General features: G+C 46.9%; 1 protein-coding gene and 1 long non-coding RNA gene across 9 annotated transcripts; one reads left to right on the forward strand and one right to left on the reverse strand.

The window, feature by feature from the left end:
- Positions 1–1,956: 1,956 nt before the first annotated feature.
- Positions 1,957–4,484, forward strand: LOC144330160 (uncharacterized). Its single transcript, XR_013396076.1, has 3 exons — positions 1,957–2,014; positions 2,191–3,123; positions 3,941–4,484. It is a non-coding gene; the product is annotated as an uncharacterized LOC144330160 (long non-coding RNA).
- Positions 4,485–5,057: 573 nt separating this feature from the next.
- On the reverse strand, positions 5,058–21,502 carry SALL2 (spalt like transcription factor 2). Of its 8 annotated transcripts, none has more exons than XM_077940597.1 (4): positions 21,085–21,465; positions 9,315–9,632; positions 6,805–8,906; positions 5,058–6,221 (listed from the first exon to the last, which is right to left on the reverse strand). In XM_077940597.1, exons 1-4 carry the CDS (start codon positions 21,155–21,157, stop codon positions 5,985–5,987), a joined length of 2,730 nt encoding a protein of 909 aa, XP_077796723.1. In that variant the 5' UTR covers positions 21,158–21,465; the 3' UTR covers positions 5,058–5,984. The 8 variants fall into 8 exon arrangements, with proteins under 8 accessions (XP_077796723.1, XP_077796724.1, XP_014998744.2 ...); XM_077940598.1 differs by lacking the exon at positions 21,085–21,465 and adding an exon at positions 10,042–10,330; XM_015143258.3 differs by having other exon boundaries at positions 6,805–9,632; positions 21,085–21,502.
- Positions 21,503–22,135: the final 633 nt, after the last annotated feature.

Consider the following 22,135-nt stretch of genomic DNA (forward strand, 5'->3'; position numbering starts at 1 on the left):
CGAGAATGTGTCAATAAATTCTGCGCCTTGTTCAGGGGTGACACAGGTTGAATTCTCTGAGAAGCAGATGCTGGGACAGAATTAGCAGTACAGAAGTTTTACTGGGGAATAACACTGGTATAAGGAAAGACAGTGGGGGAAAGGGGGAGTGGAATTGATTAGGGAGACCTGTCAGACCATCATGCAGACCTGATAAAGTCTCTACCAGTCCAGTAGGAATTTCCAGAACAAAGATTGTTCATTAGAGTCCTATGTTCCAATGGCTAAGCCCTTGTACCTTGCTCAGTTTTGGGCCAAGGATTGGAGAAGAGCAGTACAGCTGGAGGTTGTCAACTAACCAGGCTCCTTGCAGCTTGTTAGCCAGTTCTTTCTTGAAGGAACATCTCAAAAGCAGCCCATCTCTGCGTCTGCCAAACAGAGTGCGATGGATCTTTTACAGGTTTTTTTTTTTGTTTGTTTTTTGTTTTGTTTTTTTTTTGAGTCGGAATCTTGCTCTGTCTCCAGGCTGGAGTGCAGTGGCATGATCTCAGCTCGCTGCAACCTCCACCTCCCAGGTTCAAGTCATTCTGTTGCCTCAGCCTTCCAAGTAGCTGGGATTACAGGTGCCTGCCACCACACTTGGCTAATATTTATTTTTGAGATGGTGTTTTGCTCTTGTTGCCCAGGCTGTAGTGCAGTGGCATGATCTTGGTTCACTGCAACCTCCTCCTCCTGGGCTCAAGTGATTCTCCTGCCTCAGCCTCCCAGGTAGCTGGGATTACAGGCCTCTGCCACCACACCTGGCTAATTTTGTGTTTTCAGTAGAGATGGGGTCTCACGACGTTGCCCAAGCTGGTCTTGAACTCATGAGCTCAAGTGATCCACCCGCCTCAGCCTGCCAACGGGCTGGGATTACAGGAGTGAGCTGCAGCGCCCGGCCTTGCATAGGTTCTTAAATGGCAACTGCATTGATTCCTAAGTTGTATAGGTTGAGTTAATATACTTGAGAGTGGTTATTGTGAAAGGTGAATTCAAGAGAATTGTATGCTCCCTTTCCCTTCTCCACTTTAGAATTACAAGTTTGAATTCCCTCTCTTGGATTCCACAGGACACTGTCCATTATCTCTCATAGTTCCTTTCACCCCCAAATAAAAGTATTTGTTTAAAGCTAGGCACCATGGTATGTGCCTGTAGTCCCAGGAGGCTGAGATGGGAAGATCAGTTAAGCCAAGGAGTTGGAGTCCACCATGTGCAATACTGAGACCCTGTCTCTTATAAAAAAAAAAAAAAAAAGAGTATCTGTTTACATTTTCCCGCTGAGACTGAGCTCCCTAAGGGCAGAAGTTTATTTTACAGTCAAACATCATATAATGATGTTTTGGTCAACTATGGACCACATGCAGAACAATCGTTCCATAAGATCATAAGGGAGCTGAAAAATTCCTATCACCTAGTGACGTTGTAGTTGCCAGAATGTTGTAGCACGGTTACTTCATTTTAAATAAATTTAGTGTAGTCTAAGCATACAGTGTTTATAAAGTTTACAGTAGTTTACAGTAATGTCCTAGACCTTCACATTCACTTACCATGCACTCACTAACTCACCCACAGCAACTTCCAGTCCTGCAATCTCCATTCATGGAAAGTGCCCTATATAGGTATATCATTTTTTAATCTTTCGTATTGTATTTTTACTGTACCTTTTGCATGTCTAGATATACAAATACCATTGTGCTACAATTGCCTACAGTATTTAGCACAGTAATATGCTGCACAGGTTTGTTGCCTAGGAGCAATAGGCTATACCATAGCCACACCTAATCTAGGTGTGTAGTAGGCTATACCATATTGGTTTGTGTAAGTAAACTCCATGAGGTTTGCACAACAACAAAATTGCCTAATGATACATTTCTTGGAATGTGTCCTGGTCCTTAAGCGAGGCATAACAGTATTTACTTTTGCACCTAACCAACACTTGGTCTCTTTTTTTTTTTTTTTTTTTTTTGAGACAGAGTTGCCCTCTGCCACCCAGGCTGTAGTGCAATGGCACGATCTTGGTTCACTGCAACCTTCACCTCCCAGGTTCAAGCAACTCAAGTGATTCAGGCAATTCTCCTACCTCAGCCTCCGGAGTAGCTGGGATTACAGGCCACTACCGCCCGGCTACATTTTGTACTTTTAGTAGAGATGGGTTTTCGCCATGTTGGCCAGGCTGGTCTTGAACTCCCGACCTCAGGTGATCTGCCCACCTCGGCCTCCTAAAGTGTTAGGATTACAGGCGTGAGCCACTGTGCCCAGCCTAAAAATTATTTTGACTGGGAATTGAGAACTCTTGGTCTCTGAAACAGCGTAAATCCTCAAAAGTCAACTGAATGAATGAGCAAAGAAGCAGTTTCTTGCTTCTTATAATAGCAATGACTTTATTCATCCAATTTGAACTAGATCCTCTGTTTCATGTAAAATAAGTGTTTTGCAAGCTGTATTTATTTATATATTCATTCCTGCAGGTTAGACTTAATTCAACTTCCAAAAAGATTGTCCAGCAAAAAGTTACTGAGAGTGGGAAATGGTGGGGCTGAGCATAGAGATAGGGTCAATTGTAAGAAGGAAGAAATTAAAGGCTCTAAGAAGAGAAAGAATAAATTAGGGATGAAGGGAGAAAAGAAATAGAAATAAAAGCTATTAAATAAGAGGAGGTCAGTGAAAGGAGAAAAAGCAGGAGAGGGAAAATAATGAAAAGGAGGCGGAAGGAAAATAAAGTAGAGCTGTGAAAAAGCGGGATAGGGATTCAAGCTTAGTGCTGGCCTGCCCAAGGAAGTGTCCATCAATAGAAGCTTCACTGACAGCTGTTACCATAATGGGAACTGGCACCTAAAGAGAGGGCAAGTCTGGTTTAATTAGTTAAATGGCATTATCTGTGTCTAGTGGGGGTGGGAGAGGTTAAGGGGATGGAAGGATTGGTGACCCACCTCCTTCCACAGGCTGAGAGGAAAAGCAGATCTACAAAGCTTTGCCAGAAATGAAAGATTCCCATGCGTTCCTATTCATCAGTTACATTTTAAAGGGGGCTTGTACTGCTCTGGTGGGGGCAACTAGAATTAAACATTGGTTCTTTATCTTAAATTAAGAGTAGGTTTATACCGGGCATAGTGGCTCATGACTGTAATCCCAGCACTTTGAGAAGCTGAGGCAGGCAGATCACTTGAGCCCAGGAGTTGGAGACCAGCCTGGCCAACATGGTGAAACCTTGTGTCTACAGAAAATATGAAAAATTAGTTGGGTGTGGTGGGGCGCACCTATAGTCCCAGCTCCCTGGGAGGCTGAGATGGGAGAATCACCTGAGCCTGGGAAGTTGAGGCTGCAGTGAGCTGTAATTGCGCCACTGTACCCCAGCCTTGGTGACAGAGTTAAGACTCTGTCCCCCCGCCCCTAAAAAGGAATAGGTTTACTCACCTCTTTCCCTTCTTACAGGCAGCCTCACATCCAGAATCTTAAATGATGTAGCAGAAAGCAAGTGCCATCTCTGATGAGTGAAAGTAGTGCCATGACTGGGATTCTGCCTACCTGAGTTCTGTTTTTGTTTTGTTTTGTTTTTTGAGTCAGTGTCTCACTCTTGTCACCCAGGCTGGAGTCCAGTGCTATCATAGCTCATTGCAGCCTTCATCTACCACCTCAGCGTCTTGAGTAGCTGAGACTACAGTGGAGTAGCTGGGGCTACACGTGCTTGCCACCATGCTCAGCTAATTATTATTATTACATATTTTTTGAGACAGAGTTTGTCTCTTGTTGCCCAGGCTGGAGTGCAGTGGCATGATCTCAGCTCTCAGCAACCTCTGCCTCCTGGGTTCAAGCAATTCTCCTGCCTCAGTCTCCTGAATGGCTGGGATTATAGGCACGTACCACCATGCCCAGCTAATTTTTTGTATCTTTAGTGGAGACGGAGTTTCATCATGTTGGCCAGGCTGGTCTCGAACTCCTGACCTCAGGTGATCCACCCTCCTCAGCCTCCCAAAGTGCAGGGATTACAGGCATGAGCCACCGTGCCCCGCCAGCTAATTATTTTTTGCAGAGACAGGGTCTCATTGTTTTCCAGGCGTGTCTTGAACTCCTGGGCTCCAGCGATCCCACCCGTGTTGGCCTTCCAAAGTGCTGAGATTACAGGCATGAGCCACCGTGCCTGGCCCTACCTGGGTTCTTAATCCAGCTTTGCCACTGAATGACTTTGGGCAAATCATTTTATCAGTTCCATCCCTTTAGCACTAACAGGCAATGATATTAGAATCTTACAAATCAATCTCCTCAGACTCAGGTAATCCTCCCATCTCAGATTCCTGATTGGCTGGGACCATAGGTGTCTACCATCACACCCAGCTAATTTTTGTATTTTTGGAAGAGGCAGTGTTTTGCCATGTTGCTCAGGCTGGTCTCAAACTCCTGGGCTCAAGCTATGTGCCTGCCTCGACCTCCCAAACTGTTGAGATTATAGGCGTGAGCCACTGTGACAGGCAAAAAAAAAAAAAAAAAAAAAAAAAATTATACGTTTTATTTAACCCCATCCCTATGTGCTTCCTCTGCATTCTTAATGCTAAGAATCCTCCTTTGTCTTGTTGGTAGAAATTATTAGGGTTGAATTACATTTTTTTTTCTTTCTGATTATGACATCAGATCTCAAGGATCATAAAGTTTAATTCACCTTGGTTCTACAGATTGACTGATATCAGAAGGCTGATCTGTGGTTTGAAAAAGACTGAAAAGAAAGTTTCCAACCTCCAAACAAAACCCACACAAAAGCCTGGTGGTGGAAGGTTCTAGGTAGAGAAAAATCTAGACAATGACTGGACATAATGGGCAAATGCCTACCTTTTGGAAATACAAACTCCACAGGGAACAATTTCCACAGGGAAGTTACATTAACTGAAGGCTGTCTTAGGACAAGGCTGAATAAAGTAAATATTTCAACACCATATGTTCAGCTTTGGCAGGAGATGTAGGTGGGAAGGGAATCTCAATGTTGGAGAATGCCCATATCACACCCCAGCTGGCTATGTAATCATGAAATAAGGAGAAACACATAAATATTTGGTTAAAACACCTTTAATGATAGAGGGAAAGACACTAATATCTCCCCTGTCTGTTGTTGACATTTTACTAGGTGAGGAAGCTCTGGAGCCTACAGCTTGAGGAGAAGCCATCGTTCAAGTCAGTCAATAGCAAAATCCTCACTCTCTCCTCCTCAGAACTCCTGTTCCAAATGATCCTATGTTAAGAGTAAATACTACATCTCATTACAAGACAGAGAGGCAGGGAGGATGCCACCTGGAGCTGGTCTCCCAAAGTCTGGGACTCTAAGAACCAGACAATGACAAAGACACAGGCCCCAGCCTACAGATAGGCAAAATGGGGAGGATAGGGGTCTTGAAAGAGGAAGATAAGGAAAATACAAGGGGCCAGGGAATAAAGGAGGGAGTTATCTAAAACTAGAAGCATACTAGTGCTAGGAAATCCCCCATGATCCCTGGAACACCTCTGCACACTATGTCACTATTAGCCCAAAAGAATATTAACGAGAATGTCCACATTCACAATAATTTGAGGCCCTTTCCCTTACATCATGCCCCTTTCTTAGTCACATAGGTACCAGCAAGCCCTATGTTTTAGCAACATTCCATAACTCTCTCATCATTACTTCATCGACCATGCTGACCAACAATGCCCCTTAAAGATATGAACTTCACATTTCCCAGATATCTCCTGGGAGACCTCTTGGCAAGAAATCAGCTTGTTTCCCGACTTTGAGAGGCCATGATGAATGAGAAGCTGGAGAGGTCTCGGCACACTGACCAGCCAACACCTTTACTTTAATGTGACCATCAGGGGATTTACGGGAAAATTTTCCTATGCCCTTCATTTCTCCATACTTCCTAGGGTTGGGTCACCAATTACTGGAGCATCTTCAGTACCGGCACCTTCTGGAGGAGGGGGAGGGGAAAGGAATATACAGTTTGCTACTTCTTGTCTATGATGGGCTTCTCAGGCACTGCCTTGGTTGCAGGAGGCTGAAATAGGAGGGGAGCTGTCTTCTCGTTGGCTTCCCTGGATCCCATTGTTGGAGGCACCTTCCCAGCCACAGTTCCTAGGCCAAACAGCACTGGTGGGGCCAGGCTTGGAGTGGTAGTGGAGGTGGAGCTGGAATTCCAGGGCTTCATGGGCAGGCCACTTGACAGGAATGCCACATACTGGTTCTAGAAAGATAGGGGACCCACACCCACCAGCTGAGCAGAAAAGTCACCCCAGAGGAGTGACACTGGGCCCTCAGAGACAGCTGCCAGCCCTTTGGGCTAGGCTGCAATTCCAAATGTAGGTGCTCAGGTGCACCTGCCAAAGGGAAAGGGAGAGGAAAGAGGAGGGGAAAGAAGGGTCACACCAGGGAAGCTGGAGAGGGTTCCTCTTGAGAAAGCTGCAGAGAATCTATTTTCCTCAGGTACAAAGAATGACGAGGTAAGAAAAATTCCTTAGGGGGCCATCCCCTTGTAAGCACAGTAATTTCCAAGCTCAGGGACTAGAGAAAAGCCACTAGGGACATATGTTAAGAACTTAGAGAAAAAGACAAAATCAGGGCTCATAAATCTGGGAGGTCCTTTTGTGAAGGTGTTTCTGCTCTGTGGGACAAAGAGCAGCAGGTACAGAAAAACAGGCTCATGGGATGGTGGGGTCATCTTTTCGGGGAAAGGGAGAGAGCCCTGTGGAGGTGATGGAAGGTGAACAGCCAGGGACTAAAGAAAGAGCAGCAATATTCTGAGGGCCATGGGGGGCAAAGGGCTGTACCTGGTGGTGTGCCAGTAGCATATGCTTCTTGAGGGTAGCCCGCTCAAGAAAGCCCTGCCTGCAGAAAACACAAGTGAAGAGCGGCCCCTCCTTGGGGTGGGTCTTCTGATGCTCCTCCAGAGCTGCCTGGGAGGGAAAGGCCAGGCCACACACTTCGCAGGCCTTTCTGCTGCTGCTCTCTCCTGGCTCCTTTCTCATTGCCTCCTGCAGGCTCAGCTCCTCTACCAAGGTTACGCTGGTGCCTTCCCCTTCTGGGGTGAGTGCTGATGCTGGGCTTGAGCTTCTCTCCGGTTTGCCCCCCTCTTCCTTGCCTCCTAAAGCATCACTGCTTCCCTGCTCCATTGGCTGAGGCTGATCCAGGCTCTCAGGTGGTGGTAGTGGTGGTGGCAAAGAAGACTGCTGAGTAGCTTTCTCATTACTGTCCATCTCCTTCCCAGCTGTGACTGCTGCCGCCACTGTCCCCACCTCCTCCTCTGCCCCAGATGCCTCTTCTGAATCACCTCTCACTGATATTGCCTTCTCACCTCCACTCTCTGAGCCTCTCCCTGCCAGGGAATCTTCATCAGTCACATCTTCTTCTTCTTCCTCATCCTCTTCTTCCTCCTCCTCAGACAACTCCTCTTCTGGTGATGGCTGCTGGGACTGCTGCTGGGGGAAACTCCCTGCCCCGGAGACTGTAGATTGCTCGGAGCCATTCTCTTGAGCAGCTCCTCCACCTTCAGGGAGTGCGGTACCACCATTGGGGATCTGGCCCCCCAGGTGCATCCGGACATGCTGCTGCAGAGTGACAGCATTGGTGAACTTCTTCTGGCAGATGGGGCAGGAGTTCTGTGCCCGGGCAGCTGGACTGGCCTTGTGGCCCACGAAATGTGCACGCAGATTACCCCTGGTGGAGAAGGCTCTGCCACACACTTTGCATTTGAACGGCCTCTCACCTCCATGTTGGCCATAATGAAGGCGTAGGGCCCGAGGACAGCTAAGCACCCGGAGACAGATGACACACTGGTTAGGTCCAGAAGAGGCTGAGGATGAAGCTGCAGGGGCAGAGGTGGTGGGGGCTCCTGAGGCAGTTGAGGTCACTGCCACAGCTCCTTGCCGGTCAATCTTTTCTACCAGTTGCTGCAGCTTTGATGTCTCAGAGGGTGAGGCCCCCAAGGGCTCTAGCACATAGGGGAAGGGGAAGCTGCCAGTGGACTTGAAGTGGTTGGTAAGCAGTGCCCAGCTCGGTAGTGAAGTCACCAACTTACTTAGCTGCATGCGAGTTGCTGTGCTACTTTCTGCCACTCCACTGATGGCTGAGCCCTCACTCCCTGGGGGGGTGTTTTCATCAGCTTTATTCTTGGGTTCCACTGCTTTCATGAGCACAAACTTATTGAAAGCCGGGAGTCCTGGAGCTGTGGCTGTGCCTGCACTGGTGGAGAGCAGAGTCAGGCTCTCTGTGGCACTGAGTGCTGTGGTGGAGGCCACCAGAGGCTTGCGCTCAACACCTCCACCTGGAGTGGCTGCCTCCTCCTCGGCCTTCTCTGGTGGCACGGACATACCATAAGGCAAGCCACTGCTGGTAATGACGTAGTCTAGGTGCTCTGGTACTGGGTGTGGGTTCATCTGCACATGTGGGTACTTCTCACGATGCCGGTGGAAATGCACTTTGAGGTTGCCACGGGTGGTAAAGCGGTTTCCACAGACATTGCACTTATAGGGCCTCTCACCCGTGTGGGAACGAAGGTGGATCTGCAGGGCACTGTCACTGCCAAATACTTTGGCACAGAAGCGGCATTTGTGCCTTCCACCAGGCTTCTCCAAGGGACCCATCACTTCTCCATAGCTCAGCTCACCACTTCCATTCTTTGGCTTCAGGAGCCCAGGGGAGGCAGTGGCCTCGAGGCCTCGGGCTGCCCCAAGACACTGTGCTGCCAGTAGTCCCGTGGTGCTTGGGAATGCCAGATGAGGCGAGGCAATCAGCTGATCTGTGCTGCCTGGCAAGGCTGGGGAAGGGGCAGGGGTAGGTTTGTGGCTTCGCCCAACCCCTCCAGCAGAGAAAGGATGCTGTGACCCCAGTGGGTGGTAAAGGTGGAAGAAGGCCTGCTTGGGCGTTTCTGCCCCTGAAGAGGAAGAGGAGGAGGAGGAGGAGGAAGATGCCAGTGTCTTGCTGGTTTGGACAGGCTTGATGGGGCTGAAGAGGGGTAGTAGGGGCTTGGTGGAAGAGGCAGTCCCTGTCCCAGGTAGCTCTGAGGGACTGGCAGGGGCACCCACTGTCTGGCCTAAGGAGCCAAGCAACAGCACCTGCCTGCAGATTTGCTCAGTCATCTGCATCTGATGGATCTGCCGCTGCTGCAGCACCCGTAGCTCTTCCAAGATCAGGGGGATGTTCAAGTGGCCACTGCCTACACCTGGGGGCGGAGGGGGTGGTGGAGGAGGGGGGGGTGCAGGGGTCGATTCTGGAGGTAATGGGGTTGCTCCCAGCTTGGGACTGGCCAAGATCAGGCCCCCACCTCCCCCAGCCGCTGTACCTGTGGCAGCGACCAGGAAATGCCCCGAAGACTCCTCTCCTCTCCTCTCTGGGCCCCAGGTGGGATCCGTGGGCACGGAGGACCCAGAATCTGGGGGGTTGCTATGCTCTGTGTCCATGACCTGAGGATTATTGTGACCCTCAGGCCGGGGTTCAGAGGAGGCTGAAGAGTTGTTGGGGTTCTCCTGGCCCCCAATTATCACCATTACAGGAGGGTCAGTAGAACATGCATTCTGGTGGGCGAGGAATTCAGTTGGGTCAGTGAATTGTGCGCAGCACTTGGCACAGACTTGGGGGTGATCTTCCTCGCTAGCATCACCTGGGGAGAAGACAAGGAGAGAGAGCGTGGGTGGCGCAGTTGGGTTGGGTATACCGAGGCTCTAATTAACAAGGAGCCCAGTAACCGCTAGTTGGGGGTGGGGAGATGAGCTCACCATCAGGCCGTGCAGAAGTCTAAAGCTCAGGCCGGAACAGTGTGGACAGGAGACAACCCGGCATGGGGCAGGGGTGAGGGGGAGGGAGGCGGGAGGAGGGGAGGGGGGCAAGAGCATGCTACTCCCCTCCTCAGCCACCCTCCCTTCCCAAGGCCACAAGCGAGTTCACGGAATAGGTGTGAGGACAGGGGCCTACGCAGAGAATCAAGCATTTTCTCCCGCCCACCGAAAGTCTTCGCCGCCCCTGCGCATCCCCCTCCGCCCCCACCCCTGCCCAGCCCGACCCTACCGCACCTCCGAGCTCTGCCGGCTCCCCGCAGGGCACCCCGAGACGAGAGCTCCTCCCGGATTCGTGCGCCATGGTTGTGGGGAAAGTGGAGGGTCAGGTGGGGTGGGAGACAATGGATATTGGGATTGAGGGAGGCGGCGGTGGCCGCTGGGTCTGCGGCAGCCTCTGCACCCAGCGGCCCAGACTGCGGAGATGGAGATCGGCAGCGGCGGGGGCAGGGAGCAGAGGCGGAGGGGGAGGGGAGGGAGGAGGCGGGGAGGAGCTGGAGCGAGAAAGCGGGGAGAGGGGAGATCTGGGAGGAGCTGATGAGGAGGGGAGTTTATGGGGAGGAGCTGCTGGGGAGGGAGGCGGGAGCTAGAGGAGGCGGGAGAAGGGAGCGCTAGCTGGGGCGTGGGGGCGGGAGCCCAGAGCTCGGGAGAGTTTCCGGAGGCGCAGTGACAGGTGCTGTGAAGCACTGCGGGGGTCCACCTTTCCCCTTCCCTGGCCAGCTCCCCCCATCTGCAGATGCCGTTGCCCAGGCCTTCCCTCCTCCTCCCGCCCTCCCCTCCTAAGCTCTAGGGGCACAGTGGGAAACGTAGCCCTGCTCAATGGAGCAAGGCGATAGGCTTCTCTTATTTTTCTTTGGATAAAGGATCCGCTGAGCTTGGAAAACGTGGATTCCAGAGAGGGTCGTCTGATCTCCTCAGAGGTCTGAGGGCCAGAAGAAGAGGAGGAGCTCAGAATATGCACTCCTCACCAGCACACACACCCCAAAATATTCCAAGTTTTGTCCCGTCTTTCTCACTTCCATTCCCACCCTACCCCCATCCCTCTCCACAAAAGAAGTTTCTCAGGGTGGGCGGCTGCAAGGTAGAATTTCCAAGGAAGTCATTTCAGGACTCTGCGGAACACTAAGCCCCTTCACTCCCCGCCCCTCCTCCCCCAGAATAATAGCTGAATGCAGGCCACTCCGCAGATCGCTCAGCCTACACAACACCTAATTTATAGAGTCCATGCTTATTTAATAAGCCATCTCCTACTTAGTACCCTCTTTTCTACGCTCTTCCTCCTCTATTCTCCTGCAACATTCCTCACACTGTCACTATTAAAGACAGTGGGTTTGGGGAGACGCTAGCCTGCAAAGGCGTACGGAGGCCCACCCAGCTCTAACCTGGGGGGGAGGGGAGCCTCTTGAAACAATGCGGTAGGAGCTACCAGGCGCGCTCAGTGTCTAAAGCCCTTTCAGGCCCAGCCTGGTTTGAATGCTTAGAAATAGCTAACACCTGCTCACCATCACAGAGGCGGCCTCCTATTCAGACAGGATAAGTAAGAATAAAATGCCTCCTGGACCAGGTATTCTGGCATTCTCCTTTTTACCTTGAAATTAGTCTTAAAGCGCTTCCCACTTCCTAAAATACTTTCTCTTACATGCAGGAAGTGACCACAAGTCCTTGGTTTTGTGGTTTCCCTGGGCATCAGTAAACCTAAATTGTTCTAATCCCAGTTCTCTTCTTGCCTCGCTGATAAATTGAGACATGGTGGTCAGACACACCATGTTATACCACCGTTTCCCTCTTCATAAAGTGGTAATATTGCAGCTGCAGTATCTTACTCAGAAAAATATTGTGGGGACAAAAAATTGAAAAATTTGACAATATTAATGTGTAAACCAGGTATGGTGGTGCACACTTGTAGTCCCAGCTACTTGGGAGGCTGAGGCAGGAGAATTGCTTTAGTCCAGGAGTTTGAGGCTGCAGTGAGCTATGATCACACCTGTGAATAACCACTGCCCTCCAGCTTCCGCAACATAGTGAGGCCCCATTACTTAAAAAAAAAAAAAAAAAAAAAAGCTGGGTACAGTGGCTCACTGTAATTCCAGCATTTTGGGAGGCCAAGGCGGGCAGATCACAAGGTCAGGAGTTCCAGACCAGCCTGGCCAATATGGTGAAACCCCATCTCTACTAAAAATACAAAAATTAGCTGGGCATGGTGGTACGCACCTGTAATCCCAGCTACTGGGGTGGCCGAGCCAGGAGAATGGCTTGACCCCAGGAGGCAGAGGTTGCAGGGATCTGAGATCGTGCCATTGCATTCCAGCCTGGGCAACAAGAACGAAACTCCATCTCCCGGTTTTATTGGAAACTCTCCAATAAAATGAGGGTACTGCCATAAAAAGGAAGGAAATTCTGATACATGCTACAACATGAATGAACTTTGAAAACTTGAAACTTCAGCTGGAGGCTGAGGTGGGAGGATCACTTGAGCTCAAGGGTTTGAGACTCCATCTCAAAATCTCAAAAAAAAAAAAAAAGAAAAAAGAAAAAGAAAAGAAAGAAAGAAAGAAAAAAAAAAAGAAAGAAAGAAAAGAAAGTTTAGGCACAGTGGTTAGCTCATGCCTATAATCCTGGCACTTTTGGAGACCAAGGCAGGAGGATCACTTGAGGCCAGGAATTTGAGACCAGCCTGTATAACATAGTGAGACCCCCATCTCTGCAAAATCAACCAACCAACCAACCAAACTTAAAACCAACCAAACAAACAAACAAAAAAAAGTCTAAAAAAATTGATAGGTACATGTGAGATTTTTAAAGTTTGGGGAGTCCTGAATTTTATCAACTAGAGAATTTACATTGTCAGTAGCAAAATAATCGAAGTAGCCTTAAATACACATATACTAAAAGTAGATCTGTTTTCCATGTTGTTTGCTAATCTTATTAATTTCTGAGGTAAGATATTGGCTAATATCAGTGGCATATTTCAAAGGTAGGAAGTCTTTTTTTGCAGGGGGTCGGGGAGCTGAAACAACCTATTTAAAATATTAGTAACATCCACTTTACTTTTCAACATAAATTTTGCCTGTGTTTTTAAACTTAAAACATTTTACTGGCCGGGTGCGGCGGCTCACGCCTGTAATCCCAGCACTTTGGGAGGCCGAGGCGGGCGGATCGCGAGGTCAGGAGATCCAGACCATCCTGGCGAACACGGTGAAACCCCGTCTCTACTAAAAATACAAAAAAATTAGCCGGGCGTGGTGGCGGGCCCCTCTAGTCCCAGCTACTTGGGAGGCTGAGGCAGGAGAATGGCGTGAACCTGGGAGGCGGAGCTTGCAGTGAGCCGAGATCGCACCACTGCACTCCAGCCTGGGCGACAGAGCGAGACTCCGTCTCAAAAAAATTTTACTGAATTATGTTTTGAAACTTCAGATAATAAAGCTCTTAGCATTGTGAGTCATACTTCTGAAATGGATGGGTTCTGTGCTTCCAGGCCTGGTCTTACAAATGAGGGAGAGGGGATTCTATTTCCGTTTATGGCAAGTCACAGTTTTGTGCAATGCGGTTTATTTTTACGGATAAGGAAATTGAAGCTTGGAGAGGTTAAGTGACTTTTCCAAGTTCACACAGTAATTCAGTGAAGCAAGCATTCAGAATTTTGACTCCTTTCCAATGCTTTCTCAAGCACATCAACATTGTATGGCTTCCCTAATGCTAGAGAAAGGGCCCTGTGTGGCTTCTACCTGCCATTTGCTCCCTGGCCTTAGTCAGGGAGAGGGAATCAGATGGAGGCTTTCTACTGAGCATTTGTTAATTAGCATTGAACATTTGATATCCAGTTGCTGTTTTGTCAAGTCTTCTGACAAGAAAAGAAATCCTTTTCTTTTCATCTTCTCCTGGGAAACACTGTCCCCTTTCTTGCTCTTTAATGAAATGTGCTTTCTGATGCGTAATTTGATCTAAGCTCTTCTTTAAGGTAAATTTAGTCCCTGGTGAAAGGTGACTGGATCAACAGCCACCTGTAAGAGGAACCCTCCATTTCTCAGTGCTTTGCACTCACTGCCTATCCTGAAAAGGGGGGCAGGATTCTTACACAAACATGAATGAAGTCACAAATGCAGGAATAAATTAAACTGGTAATGGTGTCCCTAGATAGCAGATAAGGTGAGGTAAGCTATCTCCGGTCAAATGCAAAGTCGGGGGTGGGACTAAGACCTGGAAAAGCTTGTTTAAACTTATAGACAGCTGAAATGACAAAGAAAAGGGAAACCAGGTGGCTTCCCCTCTAAACCTAGTGTCCCATCAAATTGCTGCTTTAGGCTTCAGAGAGAACTGTTGGGGAGAACCAAGAGAAAAATAGGTGGGTCGTATGTAGCAGGGTGATACGTTTGAACAGTGGTTTTCAAATTTTGCTGCCCATTAGGATTACCAGAAAAGAGTTTTAAAATTTTTATGTTTAGGTGCAGTGGCCTGTTCCTTGTAGTCCCAGCTACTCTGGAGGCTGAGGTGGGAGGATCACTTGAGCTCAAAGGTTTGAGACTCCATCTCAAAATCTCAAAAAAAAAAAAAAAAAAAAGAAAGAAAGAAAGAAAAGAAAGTTTAGGCACAGTGGGTAGCTCATGCCTATAATCCTAGCACTTTTGGAGGCTAAGGCAGGAGGATCACTTGAGGCCAGGAATTTGAGACCAGCCTGCATAACATAGTGAGACCCCCATCTCTGCAAAATCAACCAACCAACCAACCAACCAAACTTAAAAAAAATCCCTATGTCCAGGCCACATCCCAGGCTAATTAATTCATAATCCCCGAGGATAGGATCCAGGCATTAGTTTTATAAAGCTCCTCAGGTGATTCCAATGAGAAGACAAAGACGGTGACACAATGATGAGACCCCATGGAGGACTGCCCTTTCCATCACACCCTCCACCCTGCTCCTCACAAATCTTACCTGAGCTAAACTTGGCCACAACTGGGACATAGACAAAATGAACTCTCAGTGCTAAACCTTCCCATCAGTTTCCCTCCCTACAGTGCCCACAACCACACATTAGCTTCCTTGTATCCTTTCCCAGTGAAAAATCTGCTTCCATGAATAGAATTTGATATAATTTACACCTTTCTGTAAGTTTAAGTGACTGCATTTCTTTCCCAGATACGAGTATCTTGAAGCGAATTTTTTCTTTTTTAATTGATATTTGAGCCATATTTCTAATTGTAAGGTGAAAGGCTTTGTTCTACAGAGTTCAAGCATCATCTACCCATTAAGGAAACAAAGCACACTATGTAAGCACCTGCTTAACCTAACTTACTTGTTTTTTTTTTTTGTTTTTTGGAGATGGTTTCACTCTGTCGCCCAGGCTGGAGTGCAGTGGCACAATCATAGCTCACTGAAGACTCTACCTCCCAGGCTTAGGGGATCCTCCCACCTCAGCTTCCTGAGTAGCTGGGACTACAGGCATGCACAATCATGCTGAGCTAATTAAAATTTTTTTTTCTGTAGAGATGAGGTTTCACTATGTTGCCCAGGCTGTCTGGAATACCTGGGCTCAAGGGATCCTCCTGCCTTGTCCCCACAAAGTGCTGGGAGTACAGATGTAAGCCACTGCATCTGGCCCACTTACTTATTATTGACACTGAACAATGCTAAATGGTAGCTTCCATAATTATGAATTGATTCTGTAACTATTGCTACTGACTACTTCTTAGTGAAATATCTCATCTCCTTACTCCTCTCTCCTAAATGTAGACACATAATAATCCTTAGAAACCCAGACCTACTAATGTAACTACAGCCTGTGTAACACACTAGACTAACAGGCACAATGATTGGTACACCTGGTGCTAAGTGAGAAAAATATATTTGATTACAGAATAGGAGTATCTTAGATCAAACATAAGAATGCTATTTTAATGAAAATTTCTTTGACATCAAAGGACTCAACACTTAACGTGGAATTCATACCATTTTGGAGCTGGGACTTTAGAGATCTGACACTCTCATTGTCATTTGTGCACAGGGAGTCAGACCTGAGTTAAAGTCCCAGCTCTAGAACATTCTAATTTTTGTGATCTTGGGAAAATGTCTTAATCTCTCCCAGAGTTTGATTTCTCTCTCTCTTTTTTTCTTTTTGAGACGGAGTCTCTCTCTGTCATCCAGGCTGGAGTACAATGGTGCGATCTCGGCTCACTGCAATCTCTGTCTCCTGGGTTCAAGAGATTCTCCTGCCTCAGCCTCCCAAGTAGCTGGGATTACAGGTGTGCGCCACCACACCCAGCTAAGTTTTGTAGTTTTAGTAGAGACGAGGTTTCACCTTGTTGGCCAGGCTTGTCTTGAACTCCTCACCTCAAGTGATCTGCCCACCTCAGCCTCCCAAGGTGCTGGGATTACAGGCGTGAGCTAGCTGCTGTGCCCGGCTGATTTATCTTCCTTAAAATGAAGGTACTGCCGCGCCGGCCGCGGTGGCTCAAGCCTGTAATCCCACTTCCTTGGGAAGCCGAGGTGAGTGGATCACAGGGTCAGGAGATCGAGACCCTCCTGGCCAACATGGTGAAACCCCATCTCTACTAAAAAAAAAAAAAAAAAAAAAAAAACAAAAAAGTAGCCGGGCATGGTGGCGGGCGCCTGTAGTCCCAGCTACTGGGAAGGCTGAAGCAGGAGAATGGCGTGAACCTGGGAGGTGGAGCTTATAGTGAGCTGAGATCGCGCTATTGCACTCCAGCCTGGGCGACAGAGCGAGACTCTGTCTCAAAAAATAAATAAATAAATAAAATAAAATGAGGGCACTGCCATAAAAAGGAAGGAAATTCTGATACATGCTACAACATGAATGAACATGTTTTCAGACAAATTTGATTTTAATTGAGAAAAAAAGAAAACATACTAAGTGCAATAAAGCAGATGCAAAAAAGACAAATATTGTATGATTCCATTAGTATGAGGTACCCAAATATTATATGAGTCCATTAATATGAAATTTGGCGAGTTCATACAGACAGAAAGCAGAATAGAGGCTAATAGGGGCTGAGGGAATGGGAGAATGGGGATTTATTATTATTATTTTTATTTTTATTTTTATTTTTTGAGATGGAGTCTCACTTTGTCGCCCAGGCTGGAGTGCAGTGGCGCAATCTCGGCTCACTGCAAGCTCCGCCTCCCAGGTTCATGCCATTCTCCTGCCTCAGCCTCCCGAGTAGCTGGGACTACAGGCGTGCACCACCACGCCCAGCTAATTTTTTGTATTTTTAGTAGAGATGGGGTTTCACTGTGTTAGCCAGGATGGTCTCGATCTCCTGACCTCGTGATCCGCCCGCCTCAGCCTCCCAAAGTGCTGGGATTACAGGCGTGAGCCACCACGCCCGGCGGGGATTTATTATTTAATGGTTATGGAGTTTCTGTTTGATGATGAAAAAGTTATTGAAACATTGGTAATGGTTACATAACATAGTGAACGTACTTAATGCCAGTGAATTGTACACATAAAAAATGGTTGAAATGGTAAATTTTATTACACATATTTTACTACAATAAAAAAATTTTAGCCGGGTGTGGTGGCATGCACCTGTAATCCCAGCTGCTCAGGAGGCTGAGGCAGGAGAATCTCTTGAACCCTGGAGGTGGAGGTTTCAGTGAGCTGAGATGTGCCACTGCACTCCAGCCTGGGCAACAGAGTAAGACTTGGTCTCAAAAAAAAAAAAAAAAAACCTTTTTTGCAATAATAAGGGAGCTGGGAGGAAAAAGAGGAAATGCAAAAAGGGCCTAGTACAGTATCTGAATGCTCTACAAATATTAGCCATGAGTGTTAGTTATTATTTGAATGTCAAAAGCTGAATGAAGCCCTGGGATAAGAAAGGTCACATGTGCCCAAGATCACATAGCTTCAAGGTCTACACTAGATTGAAAACCAAGTTTTCTGTTTTCTTATCTAGTGCTCTGTAACACCAGGCCTGAGATACTCTCTATTCCAAAATGTGTTTTTTTCTGATTTGGGAATACCTAGGGTTGGGTGGCCCAGAGATCAATAACCTGAGAGATGAGGCTCTCTACTTCCAAATGTAAACAGAGCCCCCAAAACTCTACCTTTGCCTTCTTTCCCCTCTTGCTGTTCTTGCTGTCTGCCAACTTCCATCTAAAGTACTCCCCTCTCTCCCTCTAGATCTGTTTGGCTGCTGTCCTGGTTTCTCCTTCTCACTAAATATCTGGGTTTCTGATCATTTCCTTTATTTCCCAGATGTACTGGTTTGCATTTTTCCCCCAGTCACATCCCTTATGTTCTCTAATCCAGATTTCTAGACTCTGTAGGGGAGAGAGAAGGTTTTTTTTTTCCCCCTCTCTAGAGTTTTTAAGTAAATAGAGTATTTCCTGCCTATCACTTATATGAAATAACTATTCTGTTAAGTTTTGATGTTCTAGTCAGGGAAGCTGAGCAAAAACGGCTGGAAAACAGATTTTTCAGACTGTTTCTTGGTGATGTCTTAGGTCACTGTAGAATTTTGGCTTTTAGAATATGTAACAAAGGCTCAGCATTTACTTGTTGTATATGGCACATATTGCTTAAAAGAAGGCAAAAGACTCCTGGAAACATTACTGGCACCCTAGACTACTAAATAAATGTCTTCTGATACTCATGATAATATCCGTCATTTCACAGGTGCACCAAAGGATACAGTGTACCCCTAAATAAAAGCCCTTCCTACCTAACTGTGGGGCATGCTGTGGGGTAGAAGGAAGTCAGATGTGTGAAGGTCACATAAGTGAATAGAAACCCTGTCTATAAAAAATTAGGGAAAAGGAGAGCTCTCATTCTATTTTGCAGAATGGATGCTGCCCCATTCATGATTAAGGAAATGTATTAATTTAAAAGAAAAGCAGAAAATGTGAAATTTACATATTGTAAGCTTGTAAGATCAAGGAGGAATTTCAGATACGATAAAATAGAGCCACCTCATTTTGCAGATGAGGCCCAATGACATCCAGATCATAAGTAGCCTAGGATCTTTCGCTCCAGGGGAATTCCGATGAGCTTTCTTAAGGTAGATCTCAACAGAGGGTACTACTGCTTCCTTGCTCCTTACATTTGTTTCTGCCTTTCAGAGCTCAAAGGCAAATTTTCATCAAAAATTTGTTGATGCCATTGGGTTTAAAGCTTTACTGTTTCTATGGGGATGACTTTGTAGCAGCATTACCATGCCTCCAAGTGGGAGCTATATCTTAAAGGGCTTGAAAATCCATTCAGGACAGCTGCTAAAGATAGTTTTTGACTCCCTCACAGAAGATTTTTCCTCAGCTATGGTATGGGGAATGGGTGAGCAGATGGGAGAAGTAGGAAGAAGAGGAGAGGATGCTTCTTGGGGGCTTGGAGGGGTGTTCAGCATAGTTCCACAATCAAACCAGCAGGAGAGCAGAACTGTGAGGCAACTCTGGGGAAGAGTTGAGGCTCTAGGGGAAGTCTCCTGTAGAGCACAAGTAGGAAACATCCGGCCTATAGCAGCATTAAGAAGGGCTAATGTGTCTCAGGAGGGAAGGATGCCATCGCCACAGAACCTCTAAATATGGGCACAGTAGGATCCCAGAAAAGCAGTGATTCGGGGAGGATGTGTTCTGCCCAAAACATAATATGTCTGTTAAGGTTATTTTGTAGCACATGGAGCACTGATCTGACCTCAAGCTTTTGTTTTTTAACAGGTGGAAAGGCAAGTTTAATCTATAATTTTAATCGCCACCAATACACTATCTTGGAGCTTTTCATGACACATGTCTCATAAAGAAATGCTGACATTTGCCAAGAGGTTCCTGAGTTTTGGTCATATTACAGCACTTGCAGGAAGTGCCACTGCATTCACATATAATGATAATAACAATATTCACACATACTAAGCACTTATTTATGCTAGGTACTTTACTACATGTATTAAGCACTTATTTATGCTAGGTACTTTACTACATGTATTAAGCACTTATTTATGCTAGGTATTTTTCCAAGGGTTTTACACATATTAACTCATTTTGATTTTCACAACAACTTAATGAGGTAGCTAGTATACACATCTCCATTTTACAGATGAGGAAACTGAAGCATAGAGAGACAAAATAAACCAGTCAAGGTCACATAGCTAACCAAGTGGTGGAGCTGGGATTTGTCTAAAAGTCTGGTTTCAGAACCCTTGTGCTTAATCCTATACTATACTGTTGGGTGTATCAACTGTATGCTGAACAGTTGCCTCTCTGGAGCCAGGACTTCCAGACTTTCAGTCTGCACATATGGAGCCATACCACTGACAAGTATGTCCAAAACTTCTTTGATCCTAAGAATTACCTGGAGACTTGCAAAATATATAGATTCCCACACCCTGGCTCAGATGTACTCACAATCAGGCAAGTTTTTAAAACCCAGGTTTAGTGGAGTGAGCACCACCAGCCCTGAGCATTAGGAAATTTAAGTTTTTGTCCTGATTTTGCCTCTGTCTCTCAGACTCTGGGCAATTTCACTCTTCAGTTCCCTGCTTGCTCTACTGTCTGCCTGTCACTTAACGGAATGTTACAAGAATACATACAATTTTTTCCCCCTCATAAGGGACACCTGTTGCTTCAAAAACACGGTATCCTCATAAAATGATACGCGCGTAGTAACAGGTGTATTTTCTTGCACTGTTTTTTTTTTTTTTTTTTTTTTTTTTTTGCTTTGCTTTCCTTGAAGCACAAACCTAAGCCCCTCATCCAGACCTAGCCTTCAGCTCTCCTCCAGGTGACACACATACATACCCCAAACCAGGCTGCATTCTGACCGACATTAGCTCTCTCCCTCTGGGAGCTCTGATCGGCTCTCAGTTCAGCCCAACAATGAGAAACTTTTTTCTCATCTCCCTCAGGGGAGCCTTCACGTTTATCCAATTCATTCTCTTGCAACCCAACTCTCCAGAAAGAAAAGGGGGGAAAATCCCACCCCTAAGAGACGGTCTTCAGGTCTGAGGACGTTACTTAGCAACGGCACAAAGACCAGTGAGCCAAGGGAGACCTGAGGAGAAAACTCTTGGGTGGGGAGACAGAGCCAGTTTGAAAACTCCATTTCATCCAGAGAAAAACAAGGAAAACACAAACAGAATCAATCCCAAGTAACAAGCGGGGGCTTCTCCCCAGCGCAGGTCATCTCTTTACTCCCTGCATCTCAACTCCTTTAAACCCCCAGTGACCAAGTCCGCCCCCGCCTGGTTTCGCCCATGGCCCGAGTGCCCTCCCCTTGCCCTGGCCTGACCCACACAGGCTTGGACTTAGGGGCCCCCCACCCCTCCCCAGGCACCCACCGTTCTCAGACGCGCTGGGACCTTCGCAGTCCGAGATTAACTGTTGGGGTTTCCGCTGCTTTCGCCGAGACATTCCCGGGTAGAGAGTTGGGAGAGGGAGGGGCAACGCTCACTTAGTCTTAACCGGGGTGACCTGGTCTCCTCTCCCCCTTGGGTCCGAAGCCAATTGATGCCTCTCCCCCAGCGCAAATCACTGTGAAGCAGAGATGTTCTCCTTTCCCAGAGACAGACAGACTCTCTCTCTCTCTCTGATTCTCTGTTCTTGACTCTCTCTCTCTTTCTCTCTCAATCTTTGCAAGTCTTTAAAGGGGAGACGCCCCCTTTTTTTCTTCAGCTTCTTCCCTACGCTTCTGCAGCTCCCATTGTAAAAGCAAAAATCCTAATCTTTCCGCACACTCTTTTCTTTTGTACTGCAGAGGAAAGGATTTAACCCTCTCCTCCCTGCAAGGGCTCTGGGTCTCTCCCTGTGCTGTCTGTTCAGAAACTGTCCCTGGCTTGTTTCTCTAACTCTTCTTCCAAGATCTTCACTGTGCTTTTTGGTTCTGTCATATTTCTATGCCCCTCTGATAATGTAGCTGCTTCTGGGGTATAAACTGAAATAAGAACCTTCTGATGTGTCCTGATTATGAGTAATATATGTATAGCTCTTTATAATTTATAGAATATTTTCATTTGTAATGTATTTTGAATATTATAACTCCAAGATGAACACAGTAGGCTTTCCTACTCCAACTTATAGTTGAGCCCCTTTATAGATGAATCAAAAGGCCCAGTGAGGTTAAGTAACCTCTCCAAAGTTGCACAGCTATGATGTATCAGACACAGGCCTGGAATCCAGGTGCATCTGACAGTAGCCTAACATTGTTTCCTCTATATCAGTAAAGACACAATATGCCACCAAACTGCTATCATGAAAAAAAAAAAAAAAGTGATTGATCTCAAGGAATCTCATTTAAAATAGCCATGGCTGGGCATGGTGGCTCACACCTGTAATCTCAGCACTTTGGGAGGCCAAGGTGGGTGAATCATGAGGTTAAGAGATGGAGACCAC

Source organism: Macaca mulatta, chromosome 7, assembly GCF_049350105.2.
Source record: "Macaca mulatta isolate MMU2019108-1 chromosome 7, T2T-MMU8v2.0, whole genome shotgun sequence".
Classification (NCBI taxonomy): Eukaryota; Metazoa; Chordata; class Mammalia; order Primates; family Cercopithecidae; genus Macaca; species Macaca mulatta.

Coding starts and splice junctions, on each gene's coding strand:
- SALL2 (XM_015143258.3), bottom strand. CDS start 21,157: ATGTCTCGGCGAAAGCAGCGGAAACCCCAACAGTTAATCTCGGACTGC. Junction 9,633..21,084: donor TCCCAGCGCGTCTGAGAACG/GTGGGTGCCTGG, acceptor TCTTCTCCCCAG/GTGATGCTAGCGAGGAAGAT. Junction 6,222..6,804: donor TGCTACTGGCACACCACCAG/GTACAGCCCTTT, acceptor CTATCTTTCTAG/AACCAGTATGTGGCATTCCT.